Source organism: Ceratotherium simum, chromosome 26, assembly GCF_057802395.1.
Source record: "Ceratotherium simum simum isolate JZ-2026a chromosome 26, ASM5780239v1, whole genome shotgun sequence".
Taxonomy (NCBI): Eukaryota; Metazoa; Chordata; class Mammalia; order Perissodactyla; family Rhinocerotidae; genus Ceratotherium; species Ceratotherium simum.
In genome coordinates, this window is record NC_141925.1 from 18,559,973 (window position 1) to 18,579,830 (window position 19,858).

The following is a 19,858-nucleotide window of genomic DNA, read 5'->3' on the forward strand; positions in this document are numbered from 1 at the left end:
AGGCTGTGAAATATTCAAAAGGACCAACAACTCAGTTTCCTCAAGTAACAAATTGCAAAGGAAAAAAAAAGAGGAAATGAAGAAATCCTTAGATTAAAAGATACATGAAAGACTTATCAACTAATCACAATGTGCGGGCCTGATTCAAACAAATGGGAAACAAGAGAACATTCATGACTTCTTTGATGGATGAAAATGTGAACAGTGGATATGTGATGATAAGAGGGAATTGTTAACTTTTAGATATAATAACAGAATGTTTGTTTTTAAAAAGTCATTATCTTTTGGAGATATATACTAAAACTGTCTATGGATAAAACATGATTTCTGGAAGTGGTTAGGCATAATGATGAAACAAGATTAGCCATGAAGTAATAATGCATGAAATTGGGCAATGGATACATGGGAATTCATTATACCATTTTGTCTATTTTTGTATATCTTTGACATTTTTCCATAATAAATGTTTCAAAAATAGGTAATTGTGTCAGGATGCTGAGAGATACTTCAGCACAGCATGTGGGACTCCCCAAGGAAATCACAAATATCTTCCTTGGAGGACCTGAGAATTGAATCTTGTATGAGTCACTCATGGGTATAATGAGATGGATAATTTTTTATTCATCAGAATTTTACAGGAACCAGGGAAGGTGGACTTATTAGCTGGAGAGCCTGGTTCCTATGAGAGAAATATTCTGAGTGTAGGACTTGGACTACACTTCCTGGAGTGCTGAGTATTGTGGGAAAGTTTAGGGGCTCAGACTTCTGAAAGGCAAGGCAGAATGATTAGCAAGATGACAGGAGGCAGGGCAGTGCGTGATGGGATTCCTCTCCACAGTTCCCCAGTCTACTACCATAAAGCTACTTCTTTTGTGAATTCACACATGTGATTGTGTCTTGTGGAAAACAGCAAGGGACAAATGGAGTTAGCACACACAGATGTAGGAAAAGAGAGACGGAATCATGTGAAAGTAAGGTCAGAATTCACACAAATCATAGACAGGGCCCTGCATTCTAGCAGATTTTCAGATTTGGAGGTTCAAACTCAAAGGGACAGGAAGGCCCACAAGTGACTTCTGAGACAGATGTAACATACTCACTAGAGTAAGGACTGATCCTGTTCACTTTATTTTACAATTTCAGTGCCCCAAGCTTTTGCACTTGCTGGTTTCCCTACCCCGAACACTCTCTTCATTCACTTCTCTCTCCCATCCCGAGAAGCTATCTGACTCCCCAGCCTCAGTTAGGAGTCCCTTCTATGCACTCCCAGTGTAACCTGTGTTTCTGCTTTATCACGCTTTCTCTACTATATTACAATTGCCTGTTTCCTTGACTGTGTGTTCTGCGAGGGCAGGGATTCTGTCTTGTTCATAGTTATGTCCCCAGCACCTATTGCCGAGTCTTGCACATAAAAGACACTTAATATTTTTTGTTGACATTGAGTTGTATTTACCTGATGCTATCCACTTGGGACCCCTAGACTCTTCAAGATTTTCAAAGATGGCCATAGGGATCTCCCTGTAGTGGACTGTGGTTACTATAGTTTATTTCTACCTCGAAGGTCTTCCCATCTCTTATTTTCTGTTTCCTTTAAGAATTCCTCCTCGTCTCCACGTAATCCCAGTGAGACTGTCAATCATGGTTCTTCAACTCCCTCCCCTGGGATGAACAAACATCCCAGGTTGAGCCTCTTAAGACACAGTCTTAGGGACAGGCATATGACAGAAGCCTGGCCAATGAGAGTCCTTTCCAAGAATTTTCCAAAGTGGAGGTGGAAAAGTAAGGCTATTTAGACCTTAAACTGAAGAAATGTGAGTGTAGAGTTGCTAGTGGCCATTATATCTGCTTTTTGGAGGAAACTCATCAGGGAACTACTCACAGAGAAAAGCAGACAGAGATTGAGAACAAGAGGGAGAGAGACAAAGAGAGGTCTGATGTTATTTAGTTCCATTTTTTCTCCTAAAATTATGTCTACTTCAATCTTTGATTTCATAATCCACCTTGATGGTCTGCCCAGCAGAATGGATTTATCATTTCACCTTTTTGCTCAGGCCGGTTTCTGCTACTTGTATCCCAAATATTGCTGGCTAATGCAAGGTTCTTTAGCTGCTGCTGGTATTTTACAATTGAATGGAAGGTATACATTTTCTCCTGTGTAGGCTGCATGGCTAACTAAAAATACCAAGTTTGTTAGCTATTGCTAGAATCATATCAACTCAATGTGTCAACTTTGCGCATTTCAGAAATTTTGAGTGTCAGTCATATATGTCTTTCATAAAAAGAAAGATAAAGCCAAAATTAATATTGCCTATGACATGCAGTTTCTCACTAGACAGAATTTTTCACATGAGATCAGTGGGGGAAGAAACAGCGCAATGAGTCAAGGGTGATGAACGTGTCAAGTCTTTGGACTTAACTGGATCTATGAGTATGGTATAGGGAGAGTCTGAGATGGAATCGGGCCATTTCTCAAGTTGCGTTTTTCATAGTTTTGAATTGTAACCTGCCTACCATTGTGTGAACTTGGCTATGAGGTCTTGAAGATTTGAGCCTTATATTCTGAGTTTTCTTTAACTTTCTAAATGAGAGTGTTTCCTGAGCCATATGGAACCACAGATCCTGGGCAATCAATCCAGACAATCCTTTGTCTCCTTCCAGATAGGCTGGGGTTTTCCACTCACCACAGAATGCCTTTGGAAGTATAAGGGCAGAACTAAGCCCTATAAAAAGGCTTTGGTGTTGCAAAGATTATGGAATTCTCTTCTTAGTGTAATTGATAAAAATAATAGTAATATATAAAGCAAATGTAAGAAGTTCCAATAACATCCTTATTTTTCCCATGTTGACTATTTCAATGTTTTCTTAAAAAATGTTGGATATTAAATTGTTAACTTTTCTTCTTCTTTTTTTTTTTGTGGGGAAGATTAGCCCTGAGCTAACATCCATGCCAATCCTCCTCTTTTTGCTGAGGAAGACTGGCCCTGGGCTAACATCCATGCACATCTTCCTCCACTTTATGTGGGATGCCACCACAGCATGGCTTGACAAGTGGTGCGTCGGTGTGCACCCAGGATCCGAACCCCGGGCTGGCGCAATGGAGCGTGCACACTTAACCACTATGCCACAGGGCCGGCCCCTAAATTTTTTCAAAGAGTATCTTGTGTGCTCCTGCTTCTCAGTTACCCTGTTTTATGGACCAGCTAGCAGTGAATGCAATTAATCCAGACAGCATCTCTCTATTCTCTATTGCTCCTATCCACCAGAAGAACAATGAGACCAATTCTTGTAAAACTTTGACAGCCAGCCAAATGTGCCCCCCTCACATTCCTGTTATCTGTAGTATATCCATTATATGAACCCCTCTACTTAATTCTCTTCTCTTGCTTTCTCAACCTCATGTTGCACAGGAATAGGACTTTTTGTTCCCTGACCCTTACTCTCCCACCAAGTCTTTTCATGGTACCCTCTAGATTGAACATCAGTTGAGTGGTTAACAAACTCTTCCACATCCACATCTTCTACCTCCTCTTCACTGAATGTTTTCATCATCATTTGCCTTTCTAGAGATCTGGCTCGTCATGAGAATAGGTTACCATTTCCCCCTTTTAAATGGAGGCTGTTGATTCTTCCATACTACTTGGGTTTGGCACCCTCTGAGCTTCCAGTACCACCTCCTGACCATTACCTCTCTGACCCTATGTACAATCCCTCTGTCTCTTTGAGACTCATGCTATTTACCGTTACCACTCTCTGCCACTCCTGGTTGCTGCAATTTACCAACCTCCCCATCATTCCTTGTCCGTTAAAGCTTTTAACATGAGGTTCATGATCTTTCTTTTGACTCCATGTCCCACCATTATCCTGAGTGAATCCTAGGTCTATATGGATGACCAATCCTACACCCTAGTCTCTTCATTCCTTGGCCTTTACCTTCAGGGAGTTTCATGACACTTAATCCACCTATGGCCATGCCTTTGACTATGGCATCACCTGTAAATATTTCACCTCTGAAATCTTAAGTCCGTGCAACTCATTTTTTGATGACTACTGCTGTGGACTGAATTGTGTCCCCCTGAAATTCATATATTGAAGCCCTAAACCCCAATATGATGGCATTTGGAAGTGGGACCTTTGGGAGGTAATTAGGTTTAGATGAGGTCATTAGGGTGGGGCCCTCATGATGATGTTAGTTCTGGTATAAGAAGAGATACTAGAAAGCTTAGTCTCTCTCTCTCTCCACCATGTGAGGCCACAGAAGGCAGGTGTCTGCAAGCCAGAGAGAGAGCTCTCACTAGAACCCAACTGTGCTGGCACCCTGATCTTGGGCTTGCAGCCTCTAGAATTGTGAGAAATAAATATCTGTTGTTTAAGCCACTCAATCTATGGTACTGTTCTGGCAGCCCCTGCAGATTAAGACAGTCACCTTCAGTCCTTCCAGCTCTACTAACACCTTCAGTACCTTGTCTTCTCACCATTGATCTGCCTTTTTCTTGAATTCACTTCCTTGCCTAATCAGCTTAGATTCTTAGACCTTCACTTTAACCATTTTCTTGCCAATATCCCTAGATTCCTTGCCCACTTCCCTTTTATTGTACCTTCTTGACAAAACCTTAATCCTAGGTCATTCCTGCTCTCCACTTGTATCTGTGATTTTCTGCAATATTTTAGGGTGATTTTCTCTAATATTAGAGAATATTTCTCTGATATTTAGGAATGACATTGGAGAAAATCATACTACCTAGACAGTGACTTTGAAGATGGATGATCATTAACCCCAAATGTGTCCTTATCATCACCCATTTCTGTAGCATTTCTGGCATCTGCTCTCTCTTCTATTTTCAACAATGATAATTTTAAACATTGTCCACTCAGACTTCTACCGCACCATTTTTCCCATTCTCATCAGATGACACTGAGTCATACTTCACGGAGAACATAGGAATCATCAGGTGGAAACCAGCTGAACTTCCTGCTGTGGAATCTACAAGCTTATATTTGTCTGTACCCATGATCCTTTGTCTTATGATGGAAGAGGGATCCCTTTAGTTTAAGCCAATTTCTCTTCCCATGTTTAAGATCCAGCTAACTACATTTCTAGTGTGTGCCTGGTGCTTTGACAGTGCATTTATGTAGTGGATGGACAAGTTTGGTCATCTGGCTGAATGGCAAATCAGCATCAACCTACAGTTTTAGCCCATAGGCCTATGAAGGCCCATAGCCTTCATAGATGTCCAGCTTAGTGATTTGTTTCCAGGGCTGTTGGATCTTCCTGTAGCCACACAATGCTTCACCCTCGAATCTGTAGCAGAAGTGACCAAAACTTGTTCTTAGACTTGGTGAATACTTCTACCAATAGTAGGTCTGTTGTAAGGAAGAATCTTGGGAAAATGATGCATGTATTGTCACATATATAGGAGGCACTCATTAAGTGGTAGTTGATGTTCTTATTACCATTCTGTTAGATAATCTGTTCAGACATCCCATTTGGATCAAATTCTGTGAATACTCTTACTTACTTTTCTTGAGAAGGGGCACTAGTGTTAAAAGTGAATCAATCAAATGATAGTATTAACTGATGGAAGGAAGCCAGCCTTCTGAAGAAACCCTTCTGAGTTTCCTTTACCTCTCCAAAGCCTGAGGTGTGTGATGGATGTGTCAGAAATGATATTATAAAGTAGAATTTACTTTTCTGAACTCTGAGGATAAAGAGAGAGCTGCTTATTTTACAAACTGGGCTCAAAGTCTCTGGATATTATGAGAAGTTTTCATGGGGCCCCAGGCATAGATAACATAATAGTGAACACCCATTATAAACCCATAATACATTTTATGTGTATTTGATTTTGGTGATGGTGAAAGAGTCAGATGTGGGAAGAATATTGGATCAAAATTCTTTGTCATCTCAAATAGAGGCAGAGTGACCATGTGTATTTTGAACATGAGAGTGTCAATTAGTGGTTACCTGGTAGCTCATCTGTATTAGATAATATCTGACTACCCAGTCATCTCCTGAGACTAAGACAGATCAAAGGTGGAGAACTGTTTCTAAATGAATTCCAAAAGCGCCATTATGTCTTTGCCTTCGTGTTATCATTAATTTCAGGGCACAAGTGAGAGTTGACTATTTTGAAATTTTTAAATGCTTTTCTTTTAAGAGTGTAAGAAATAATCTAGACATTTCATAAGGTGATGGCATGTTGGTGAATGAAGATACGCCATATTTGAGCATAACTGTATTTTTTGCTGCTCCATAAAATGCCAGTAAATTAGGTCATGTGCTTTCTTCCTGTAATCATAATGTAATACACTAATATTTCCTACCACAAATGCTCTCTTCTGTAGAATATATGTCTTTGTCCACATAGCTACAGTGAAATTTAGAGTTAAGTGATTATTTAGCAAACTCAGAGGCTTCATACAATGCTTTAGACCTGTGATTTCTCATTAATCTTTATTGATGATGATAAGCAATTCCACTTCTCAGGTATTCTAGAGGATTCTAGAGTATATGCAAAGATGTTCATTTTAGCAGTGTGGAAAAAATCCAAGTATCTTTGATAGGCTCTAGGCTCATTAGACTATAATTTTTCCATATGAAGAAACATTATGCAATAATAAAAAAGAATAAGATATATGATCACATACTATCCTGAATAAAGCTCTAAGGTACAGTGTGAAGTGAAAAATGCAAACTTCACCATGATATACAGAATGATACATTCTACATAATCTCTCCCCAATGTTAGAATGTATTTTGATGGGGATAGATATATATATATAGATTTAGATATACAGTTATTTTAAAAAGATCTAGAAGGATCTATCTCCAATAGGGGAGGTCGTCTTTTTCTTTAATGTTTACCTTTTTTTTTTTTACATGTAATATATTTGTCTTTAATGTTTATCTTTTTAGAGGGAGGTATAATTACAAATTAATTAAACACATCCAACATTTTGATTACAATTAATTTTATATTTTGGACTCCTTTGGAGCCAGAAGATATGGACTTCAGAAGTCTCAGGGGAATAAAAATAGTCCCACAACATAATGGAGTTATTGTCATAAATGGCAACAAGATGGATGTGTTAATGAAGGGTAGAATTGGATCTATTTCAATAAATTGAGGGTTCCTGGTTTCATTTATGGTACCCTGAGGGGAAGTGGACTCTCTGGAGAGATCCTCTCTTACCTGGCAAAACACTTGTGCTGAAGCAGTTCCTGGTACGTCCCTGGATTTCTAGATAGAGTGATGATGGGAAACCTGGACAGGGCCTGGGTCTCCAAGAAAGGAAAAACAAAATCTATGTGTGAAGATGGGAAAGACAATGAGACTGTTAGGGGCAAACGTCCAGGAGAGAGGATCACTAACTTCAAGACTCAGCTGAAGCAAGTCCTTTATCTTGACGAGCCTTGGAAGAGGATTTAGCTTTACCTATCTGGATCTAGGAGCTATCATGTTAATCACCCAATAACTGAATGGATACACAGCATGGCATTTACTTCTGGATCCCAGAAGCCCCTTGCTTAGATCTTTATTGCTTTGAGTAATAAGCCTGGATGTTGTCAGTAAAATTTTGAATTGTGAAAGTAGTTTAGAGATTAACACAGCAGTTTAGAGATTGTGTGATGGAATCCAATAGACTCGGTTTTATTTCTTGTTCCACCTCTGATTCCTTGGGCTAGTTAGTTAACCTCTCTGAGCCTCAGTTTCCCCAGTTTCTACCTCACAGGGTTGTTGGGGAGATGAAATAAAATAATGCATGTTAAGTGCCAGTACATGGTCAATAAAAGGTAGCTGATATTAATATTATCATCTTCATTACCATTATTCTCTTTTAAATGTTTCCTTTTCAGTGATTCAGCTGAAGCAGCCAAGTCCTCCTGATTCCAAAGAGCCTAGAGCAGTGCGAGGACATTGCTCTCAGAAGGAGGGAGAACATCTTCAGGTCGGGATCACATTTCCAATTTAATTCTTGATTCACCCCATGGTGGGCCTGAGTCACTGGGCCATTGCTAAAGCTTCCTTTCTGGCCTTTGCTCCGGCCCACACAGGAACTGGTCTTATATTTATAAGAGACTCAGGCAGAAGGCTGGCATGTGATACAGAAACACACAGGCTCCTTGGAGCCAAGTTCCCAAGACATTATTCAGAGACAAAGTTCCACCAAGGGTGTCACCCAAACACCACAAGACATCTGTTGGCTGAAAGTCCATCCACTGTCTAAAGAGAAATAGGAAAAACATCTGAATTCTCTTGCATTGTTACTAGCAACAACAAGAATTGCTAGGAATCAAGCATGAACTTGTGGAAATAAAGCCATTCAAATGAGACCAAGCAAATGCTATTTACTCAGAGTTTGCTATAGCAAGGGAGTCAGCCACTATCATTTGCATTTTGGCAGAGATTCAAGGCAGGCAGAGGACTGGGAAAGCTTTATAGTGGACAAAAGGAAAGGATCTAGATGTGCCCTGATTGGAGGCTGTTGGCGTGGGGAAGCTGTAGGTGGGCTAACTAGAGGTGGGCATTCTATGTGATTGGTTAGGGGTGCACATTTGGCTATCTCTGGTTGGTCCTATGTTAGAAGCAGGACAAAACTTAGGAAGCTGTCAGTTATTAATTAATTTCTGGCCATTTGGGGCTGATTGTTGCAGGGGTTATTGTTTGGCTTCCTGGGCTGGTTGCTGGAGAGAGTGGTCTGACTTCTTCCAAGTCTGATTTAGAGACAGCAGGCTGGCTTCCTGGTCTGGTTACTGTAGATAATGAGTTGGTTTCCCTGGCTGTTTGCTGCAGGTTATGGGTCAGAATTCTATTTTGATATGTGGTCTGGCGATTGTCCATTTGTATATTTAGGCTCTTACACCACATATCTAGTACTGTGTTCAGTGCTTTACAAATGTTAACATATTAAATACTTTCTTCTATACAAATAGCAGCACACTCTACACACTGTTCTGCGCTGCTTGTTTTCCTGAACAATGCATACTGAAGATCTTTCCATGTCAAACGTATAGCAGTGCTATATTTTTTAAATGGTAGCCTAATATCCCATTGGATAGATGTACCATTGTTTGTTTAACCAGCCCCCAAACCCAACCTTTTTGCTGTTAAATATTGCGTTGCAACAGCTGTCCTTGTGGTGATGACAGCTTGCATGTATGGCAGTGTATCTGTGGGATAAATTCCTAGAAATGGACTGCTGGGTAAAAGGGCATGTGCATTTGCAATCTTGAGAGATGTTGCTAAATTTTACCTCAAATTGTATCTAATTTGATTCTTACAAAAACCCTATAGGATTGGCATTTTTATGGATGAGAGAACTGTCTCATAGACATGAAATAGCTAGTCCAAGGCGGTGAGTACCGACTTGGAATTTGAACCTTGATCTAGACAATGGGCTCCTAAGTACCATGTCATACTGCCTCTTCCCCCTGTTATGTTAGCTACTGTTATTAATCTCCAGCTTCAGGCCAGGCATTTAGCTAAGCATGCTATGTACAATAGCTCGTTTAAATCTCACAACCTTAGGAGGTAGATGTTATTGTATTTATTCAATCTAAGATGTCATCAATTGTAAGTCATACCATTGCTCTGTGATTCATCAAGACATCACAAAGTAATGCTACTTAAACTTGGGCATGCTTTGATAGTAAGGCACTTTCTGATTTTAAGAGAGTGAAATGTAAAAAAAAAGGTGCATCTTGGAGTCTACAAAATACAGCATTATCCCATTTTACAAATGAAGACACTGAAGTATCATGAGGTGAAATGACTTGCCTAAGGTCACACCGACTCATTGGCAGAATTGAGGTTTGAACGCTTATCCATTTAATGCCAGAGCCATCTCAGTGCTCAACACTTCCCTTGCTATTGTGCTGGGAGCAAATAATTCTTTAGAGTCAGAGCTTCTCCAAAGTAAAGTAGTGGCACCAGGGAATTCTCCAGATTTAGATGGCAGAGCAGGAGGGCTAGGGAAGGTGCAGGACTGTTATTCTGGCTGTTATGAGCTAAACTGCCTCTGCCACTGCCTCCTGCTCTAACCATCTCATGTTCTAGAACTCTGTTCTGATTATCATATTTTCCTGCTTAAAAAAAAAATCCTTCAATGGCTCCCCACTGCTGTCATGATAAAGACCATATTCTTTTCTGATATTCAAGGCCATCTGACCTCACCCTCACTCTCATTTTTTTTCTTTCCACACTTTATACTTCAACCAAACTGGCCCTGTGCTCTGTACATCCTCTTGCTTTTTCTCTTCCAGGCTTTGCCTTGGTTTACTCTGTTTCTTTTGCTCTGAATGCTCTTTCCACTCTCACCTCCACATAATCAAATCCCGTATACAGAGTTCACCTCCAATCCTTTATATGCCCCTCTCTTTTGGAAATGACTGCTCTGTCCTCTGAGCCCCATAATGCTTTCTCCTAAGGAACTACAATTTCTGCCATGCACTACAGTTATTCATAGGCTTGTCTTGGCTCTCTGACTAGCCTGTGGACTTCTTGAGGGTAAAGTTCACACCTGACTCATCTTTGAACCCTTCCTTTCTCCCAATCTAGTGACCAACACAGAGTAGAGATCAGATATCACACTTACTGTGTGGAGACCTACAATGAACACAGATTTGGAAATGAAGTTAGATAGAGAACTTCAAACCTGTTCTAAATTCCTGTACTCTTTGACCTCTTTAAGACAAGTTGATTCTGTATGGTCCTAAATCTGTGTTTAGCTTTCCTTGATTGCTTATGTCTTCTGATATTTGCATTAGAACACAACATCTGTTAAACACCTGCCTGTAGGCCTCTGACCCAATTTCAGCCCTCCAGGTGCCTCAGGTCCCCTCTTATCTCAGTATCCCCATCATAATGATGTGGGTGGTTTTGGTGTTATATTGAGAGGGAGGTGGAGTTGGAGACTAGGGACTTGGCACATATTGTAATCCTAGATTTTACAAAATCACTGTGAAATCGCCTTTCTCTCTAGATCTGTGTGACTTGGGGACATTTCCTGACTCTCAGGCTATAACCATGAGGCCAATAGGCTCTCCTTAAATTCTGTCAGTATCTGTCTTAATTGGCATTATGTTGCCTTCCAGGTACCAGGGCTTTAGGGGGTCTTGGATGTTATCCAGCAGGTGCTTTTATGAATTCATGGATTGAATAAATGAATAATTTCAGTTTCTCCAATTCTAATTCTGTACCTGATATCCACTGGTTTTTATAGCTCATAAAGAGTCAAAGACTTTGTGGTGAGGTTGGGCAACACATATACCGGTACCTATTTCCCCTAAGGGATCCTTGGGTAAAGTTTGTTAAGAGAACTTGAGCATGGAGTCACAACACACAACCATTTATCTTAGGCAGAATTGACTGTAAGGTTGAGAAACCAAAACAAATGCAAGCCAATTACTTCAATGAGTGTTCAACCAAAGACATTGAAATCAGGTTCAATGCTGGAGGAAAACTTGACTAGATTGGATTTGTCAAGAGATAGTATAGTATCCATGAGCTATTTAAGAGATTTTTTTTAAAGAGTTGTATTGATGACATGGGATTTTCATCTTAGATGCTGAGTCTAGACCCAAACCCCTTATAAGTTGTGACTCTGCCTTTGTGTTTATCACTACATATAGTGGTCAACACAGTTGTTCACCATGGTTCTATTAGCAAAGAAGAACAGGTAACGTACAGCAGTGTGTCTTTTGGGTAATTTCCCTGGATCCCACCCCAGCTGCATGGACCCACTGCTTTTCCTCTTTCCTGCAGACTCTTAGATTTCTGGCTCTACAGTAATTTGTTTTTGATCTTTTTCTGTTCACCTTCCCACTTTGCTTTCAGTCAAGTTCTTTCTCTCAATATTGTCATTTTCTGCAGTCTTGGGTAAGAAACTGCTTCTTAGCTTTAGTCCCATGAAACTGTCCCTTCCTTCCCCAAGAGAAGAGCTTTCAGACAAACAAAGGACTCCCTGCACAGCACACCAGGGTGCCTGAGAGATCCATACATCTATACATCTGAAGGTGAGTGGACTGGGCTTCTGGGAGGCAGTGGAACTAGGGGAGCAGCTCCCTACCCTTTTCCCAGCAGTGACAATCCAAAACACGGATACCAACTGCCAGGGGCAGTGGTGCCCTGACCTGAGGTTTCAAAATCACAGTGGTGCTGGGGACCAGAGGCTGCAGGAACAGCAACGGTGCTCATGCTCATCCCTACCCCTCCCCCAGCAGTGGCATGTGACACCTGTGACTTGAGGCTTCAGGAGCCACAGCAGTACCCATGACCCAGCCCTCAGTGGTGGTACCCATGACGCTGACCCTACCAGCAGTGGGGGATGCATACAAGACCCTAGGCCCCTGGCAGCAGCAGTGAAACCCATGAAACCAGCACGCCTACCAGTGGTGTTCCCAGCAACCCCAGTTAACCCCAGAGCAGCAGTGAAGGTGGTGCACATGGCAGCAACACCTGAGCCATGGAGAGCCTGTGGAGAGCCAGTGGGGGAACACAAGACCCAGGTGACCCCAAAAGCAGCAGAGGTGCTTGCAATCTGGTGACCCCAGTGGCAGCACCCACAACTGCAGCAACATTGTAAGCAGCAAGGCACCAGCAACCTCAGAGGCACAAGCAGCACAAGGAGGGCACTGATGAAGGCAGTGGAGGGTAGAAAGGGCAGGCTCTCAAATACAACCAGGGGCAACTCAGAATCAAAGTAACAAAAGATTTACCCCAAAACGAAAGGTGTTTACTACCACAAATTCACTGGCAGAACATCAACTCATCGAGCACCATGAAGAACTGCAGTAATACCTTAGAACAGAAAGAAAATGACAACTCTCCAGAAACAAAACTAGAAGTCATAGAAGCTTGTGATCTAATTGACAGAATTCAAAATAGCTGTCATAAAGAAACTCAATGAGTTACAAAACTCAGAAAGACATTTAATGAGCTCAGGAATAAAATTAATGAACAGGAGGAGTACTTCACCAAAGAGACGGAAACTATAAAAACCCCAAATTCTGGAGATGAAAACCACAATTAATCAGATGAAAAATAAAGTACACAACATTGGAAATAGAGCAGAAAGTGTGGAACAGAGAATTAGGGAGCTCGAAGATAGAAATCAAGAAATGATTTAAGTGGAAGAGAAGAGAGAACTAAGATTTTTTTTAAAAATGAAGAAATTGTACAAAAAATATCCAACACTATTAGGAAAAGCAACATAAGGATGATGGGTATCCCAGAAGCAGAAGAGAGGGAAAAAGGAGCAGAGAGCTTATTTAGAGAAATAATAGCGAGAACTTCCCAAACCAGGGGAAGGAACTGGATATACAAGTACATGAAACTAATTGAACTCCTAATTATCTCAACATAAAAAGACCTTCTCCAAGGCACATTATAGTAAAACTGTCAAAAGTCAATGACATTACCAGAGGAGAAGGGGGGTGGGGAGAGGGCAAAAGGGGTAAAGGGGCACATATGTATGGTTACGGATAAAAACTACACTATTGGTGGTGAACATGATGCAGTCTATGCAGAAACTGATATATAATAATGTACACCTGAAATTTACACAATGTTATAAGGCAATATGACCTCAATAAAAATAAAAGAATACATACAACACCAAAAGAAATCCAATTAAAAAAATGATCAAAGGACTTGAGTAGACATTTCTACAGAAAAGATATTCTGCAAAGAAGACATATTTCTACGAATAAACAAGGAGCACAGGAAAAGATGCTCACTATCGTTAGTCATTAGGGAAATGCAAAGTAAAATGACAATGATGCATGTCAGCAAGACGGTGGGATAGAAAGGCCCAGCACTCATCGCCCACAGAAACCACGATTTAACCACAATCCACAGATGAAAATAAGCTTTATGAAATCTCTGGAATCCAGGTGTGAGGTCTCATCATGTCAGTGGAGCACAAAATGTGAGAACAATCGCATTGAAAAGGGTAGAAAGAACAGCTTCACTTCACCTGCGTCACCCTTCCCACAGGCTGGCTCCGCTCAGCACAAAGAAAGACCCCTCCACCTGTGATTTCTCCCAGGGGGAAGAGAGCAATGTGAGCATCACTTCTGCAGCCTTTCCATGCACTGGTTGAAAGCCCACTTCTGTCTTGCTGAGGGAATCAGCATGGCTGGATCCTCTGGGGGCAGCTAAGAACAAAGAAATGGAGAGGGGTTCACAGCAACCACTGTGGGATCTCAACAACCAGCCCACAGACACTGCCAGCCAGCCCACATACATGCTCTGTAGGTGGTATGGATGTTCCTCAGAAAACTGAAAATAGGACTGCCATATGATCCAGCAATGCCACTCTGGGGATATATCCGAAGGAAATGAAATCAGGATCTCAAAGAGATATCTGCACCCCATGTTCATTGCAGCATTATTCATAATAACCAAGATATGGGAAACAACCTAAATGTCCATCAAAGGCTGTATCGATAAAGAAAATGTGATGTATTTATACACAATGGGTTATTATTCAGCCTTAAAAAAAGAAAGACATCCTGCCATTTGTGACAAGATGGATGAACCTGGAGGACATTATGCTAAGTGAAATAAGACAAACACAGAAATATAAATATTGCATAATTTCACTTTTATGTAGAATTTAAAAAAAAACTGAATTCATGGTAACACAGAGTAGAACGGTGATTACCAGATGCTGGGGGATGGGGAAAAAGAGGAGAGATTGATCAAAAGTAACAGACGGTGTGTTACAAGATCAATAAGTTCTGGAGACCAAATGTCCAGTGTGGTGACTATACTTAATAATGTATTACATACTTGAAATTTACTAAGAGATCTCAAGTGTTCTCACCACACACACACACAATGGTAACTGTGAGGTGAAGATATGTTAATTAGCTTGAGTGTGGTGAGCTTTTCAAAATGTACATATATATCAAAATATAAAGATGTACATCTTAAATATATACAATTCCTATTTGTCAATTATACCCCAGTAAAGCTGGAGGGAAAAGAAAAAAAAAAGGTCAGTGACAAAGAAAGAATATTAAGGGTGGCCAGGGAAAAGAAAATAACTTAGAAAGGAACCCCCATCAGGCTATCAGTGGAAACTCTACAGGCTAGGAGAGAGTGGAATGATATATTCAAAATAGATCACAAAAATGTATATCACTTAAAATATACACAGACACACAGAGTAAAACTCATGTCCACAATCGGTATACTCATAGACATAGAAACTCAGACTCTCAGGTCTGTAATGCAGACTTATACAACCAAACACACATGCACACACACACATTCCCAGAACCTCACCCCCCACCCCAGCCCACAGCACAAACAGAGAGCTCTGGCACTCAGTGGAGGCCACTGTAGACAGACAGGATGAATAGACCGTGGCATGACCTGCCCCACCTACGCTGTCATGGAATGGGTTGTTTTCCTCATTCCAAACTGAGTCCTGGACATCTGCCCCATGCCAGGGCCTTCTGGAAGGCTGTGCCTGGGTCCTAAGATGCCAGAGAGTGACCAGGGTAGCATTGCTCTGGGGATAAGGGCCCAGAGTAGGGACAGGGACCCTGACAGGGTGCACTTAGAGTGGAGGTGTTGCATGGGGCTTAGCAGATCCTAAGGAGAAGAGAGAGAGAGAGGTGAGCCTCTTCAGGACCTTGCCATGCCTCAGAGTGGGCTTCATCCTCTCCCACAATAACAACAATAACAATAATACATCAGCAGGACTATTATATGACAATATTATCATCACCACAGCAATCACTGACCATCGGTCTTAGGTTGAGGAGCAAGGGGTGTGACCATGGCCAGCTGATTTGACCTCATCTTCTGAGCAGGGCACACCCCAAGAAAGCTGGGCCCTGGGCAAAGCTTCTCTCTGGCCCCTTCTCCCTCTGGAGCCTCCTAGCCTCAGCCTCCCCCTCTCCCAACATCCCCTCCCAGACCCAAGTCCCCTGTGACCCTTTTGTCAGTCTGGGTACACTCTACTTGAGTATTTGATTCTTCTTTCACTTCACTTCAAAGTCATCCTTTGCTTTGTATGCTTTTCAGCCAATGGCCATGGGAAACCTTGGGAGGTCAGAAAGGAAGGAGGCAGTGCCGGAAGTGGGGGACAGGGGACCTGGGTTGGGAAGGACCAGAAACCAGAGAGTCTGTGAAAGTTCCAGAGAGGACCTGTCGTTGAGATGGCTCCTGGTGAGGCACTGGGTGGGGGAGGGGCATTCTAAAAGTGAGGTCACACGGTGTGCACTGTGATGAACCAGGGGTGAAGGCAGGGGATTGGTCAAAGGGGAGTATAAAGCATCGCGGTTGCTAAGGCAGTGCCCAGACAGGAGAAGACTCGGAGGAAGACGAAGCCCTCGTCCCCTCCAACTGCTCCTGAGAGTCCACTTCACTGCTCCTTGTGTCCTGCTGACCTACTGACCTACTGACCAGTCTGAACCCTCCTCCTTCCCCTCTAGGACTTGATCTGACCTAGTACTTTCCCTGACACCCCTCTTCTCCTCCTCCCCGGTGCCCAAAACCCCCTTCCTGCCACACCCCCTCCCCAATCCCACCCCCAATTCCAACCTTCCCCGGACCCACTCCCCACCCCACCCCTCACCCTCACCCTACCCCTCCCCTCCCCTCACCCCCTTTGCATCCCTCCCTCCCCACCTCCTTCCTCCTGACCACAGGTCCCCTGAAAGGACCAGAACATGGAGGTGCGGAGGTTGGTCTTCTGGCTCCTCCTGCTTGGGTTTCCCGGTTACCCAGACACAAACGTGAGTAAACATTGGACATCAGATGTTTCCTCCTTTTTATTGGGCTCTTTCACATGGTGGTTAAGTAACAGCTTTTTCATGGAATCTGTGATGGGAACTCAGACATTCCTGAAGACTGAGGACCTTAATACAGGTTGATGGACCAGCCTGAATGGGTTCTGGCCACAGCTGTCCACATCAAGTTCTGGGTCCTGTCAGCATTGCTTGGACCAAACACAGCAGGGTTGATAGGATGGAAACCTGAAAATAGTAACTTTATAGCATCAAGAAGGAAGGATTTGTGAATATACTAAAAGCCATTGAGTTGTAAGTCTTCAATGGGAGAATTGTATGATATATGAATTATATCTCAATAAAGTTGTTTTTAAAAATGTAAGGAATTCTTATTTAATAGGAGTCATGGGAGTTCGGCTCCTGGAAGCCTTGTCAAGATCCTGCTTCAAGCCCTGCAGGTGTAGGGTCCATCTCATGTGTAGTTTGTTTCCCTATAAGTACGTGATTCATATATGTGAAGGCTGGCAGCCCTGGGAACAGTGGTATCTAAGCATTGGTGTTGGTGCTAGTCTGTCACAAAGGGAAATGTCATTTGTGCTCTGTGCTTTCTGGCTTGTTGACTTTTAGCAACTTCTGAGTCATCCTTTCCTTTCTGCTCTTGGAAGCTGCCTTCAGGGACTCTGTCCAACCAGGTTGATAAGAGCCCTGAGAAGTCCATCAGAAAATAAGTGGCTGCATCCTGCTGGGATGTTTATTAGGGGAAATCATTAGGAGTGACATGACCAGGAGGTGAATGAGTTGTCCTTTCTTTAGTAAAGTGTTCATGTCCAGAGTGTTGATTTACTCAAAGCAAAAATGGTCCTTAATGTCCTTAGGATTGTCCAAAATTAAAGAAATTCCAGATTCCTACTGTGAAAGTTTTCACTCTCTCATTAAAAAACACCTCTACCCTCAGATGAGACAGAGGAAAAGAAAGACTGAGAACAGCCCTTAGAGATAAGTAGATTTGTTTTGATTGGCATGCAGCAGATTCTTAGGAATCTTGAAAGGTCCAGTGGTCAGGAATCATCCCAACGATTACCTCCAATCAAAGAAGAGTCTATTCTGTTTCCTTTGAGTCTATGAAGGCGGAAATTTCTTGATAGTCTTTATTGGAATTTTCCCCCCTCTACCTAGGCTGCATTCTCATGCAGTTAAGCTCTCTTTCCTACCTCATCTTTGAACACCTGGACAAACTCACTTGTCTTTCATTTCCCACATCCACCCATGCTCATTGTCATTGAATATCAGAACCTCAGCTTTATTGGCCCCGTTGGATCTAATCTAGGTAGGAGTGAACTACTGATTTCAGTTCCCAACAGTTGCCAGATGTAACAAGAGTGCCCGTGAGTGGGGATGTTTTACCAGGTAGTGACCAGATGGTCTTTGTCTTTTTTGTGCATTTGATCCACATGTTTAACCATTGTGCTGAGAGCTACTGCTGTCTCTCAGACAGTGGTGACTCAAAGACTGTATGTTTCCCATGAGCACACATTTTACTGACCCCAGCTGTGAGGGCTGAAGATGAAAACGTTATAGGTTTCAGAGGCTACTTTCTAGAGAAGTTTTACTTGCAGAAAACTGAATCTTGGTGTATGGATTAGTATGAATTACATTGTGAGTTTATTTTCTTCTAAAATGCTTATAGATCTAGTTTTTGTAAAAAGACATTTGCCTTTTGTTTTGGTGAACATATATTCTAGAAATTTGTATTCTTTTACAAATTAATTTTCATGGTTGCTATTGATTGATTTAGGTGCAATACTGTAAAATGCGAATGTGAATTCTTTTTATTGGCTATTGGAAAGTGTGTTTTTAACTAACTTCAATTCTCATAGTTTTAATCATAATATACAAGATCACACTATTATGCAAATCTTTATGTACTTCAGAAAACTGACATTATGCGCTCTGGTTCAGGATCAAAGTGAACACTGAAAGAAAACCCCAATAGTTTTAGAAACTTGGGACTAAACAAAAATCTGGAATTAACTTTTGTGGGAGTAATAATCCCAGTGTTATTATAATAGCAGCTGCCCATGTCTCTCAGTTATGTGCATGTCCATAAACATCTCTCTCTATATTATTCTCATTTGTATCTTTAACACACATTTTTGCTTGTTATTTTTTCCCATTCTTCCATACATTTGGGCATATTTTTGGAGATGTTCCAAAGAATTTTATCCAGGTACTTCTTGAGTATAGAATAGAAGACCTAGGCCTCCCTTCTACTATAAGTTTGATTTTACTTATTTTTCAATTTTAATTGGTTTATAAATTCATAGTTTACATTCTAACTATTTAAAAATATTTGCAATGTGTTTGTCAGCAAAATAAAATCTCTAACAGTGTTTGTATTAGATTTTTTTCCTACAGCTTAAGTGTGGTGTAATTTTTGTATAACACCACCATTTTAATGAATACATTTAATGAATACAGAGTCATGTAAAGATGACTCTTTGTGACAGGTGTATTGTAAATGTCTTTGAGGTTCTTCATGATCTCCAATATTATTTCAGCCAGTCCATATTCTGCCTGACTATTTCCATCTTGGGCCTGATGTTTTTGGAATTCTGTGGAAGTTGACCGTTATTATTACTTCTTTGGGAATTTCTGCATTTTTCATTTTCCTCTGGAGAACTGTCCTTGCTGTGAGTATACTAAAGTACTTTATGGATAGACTTTTAATCATAAATAAGTAGGAATTTTGGTAGTCACTGAAACTTGTATTTGCATTCATTCCTACACATTTTCCTCTAAGTACTGCTTTCACTGCATCCCACAAATTTTAATGAGTCCTATTTTCATTATCATTTAGATTGAATTATTTTTAAATTTCTGTTGAGATGTCTTCTTTGACCCATGTGTTCTTTAGAAGTGTGTTGTTTAGTCTCCAGATTTTTTGTATTTTTCCAGCTATCTTTCTGTTACTGATTTCTGGTTTGAATCCATTGTGGTGTAAGAACATAGTTTCTATGATTTCTTTTACTTTAAATTTGTTAGGATGTATTTTATGGGCCCAAATATGGTGTATCTGAGTGAATTTTTTATGTGAGCTTGAGGAGAATGTATATT

General features: G+C 41.2%; 1 protein-coding gene across 5 annotated transcripts in view; it reads left to right on the forward strand.

Moving 5' to 3' along the window:
* LOC147913600 (transport and Golgi organization protein 1 homolog) overlaps window positions 1-19,858 on the forward strand; it is a 47,125-nt gene that overhangs the window by 11,099 nt on the left and 16,168 nt on the right. For 3 of the 5 annotated variants that reach the window (XM_087417110.1, XM_087417112.1, XM_087417109.1), the window contains exons 2-3: window positions 7,856-7,947; window positions 19,303-19,434. The exons of 1 other annotated variant lie outside the window; for it this stretch is intronic. In XM_087417110.1, coding sequence (XP_087273236.1) covers window positions 7,856-7,947; window positions 19,303-19,434 — 224 coding nt within the window. Of the gene's footprint in view, window positions 1-7,855; window positions 7,948-16,646; window positions 16,751-19,302; window positions 19,435-19,858 lie in introns of those variants that run through there. One more of the 5 variants, XM_087417111.1, reaches the window with a different exon arrangement.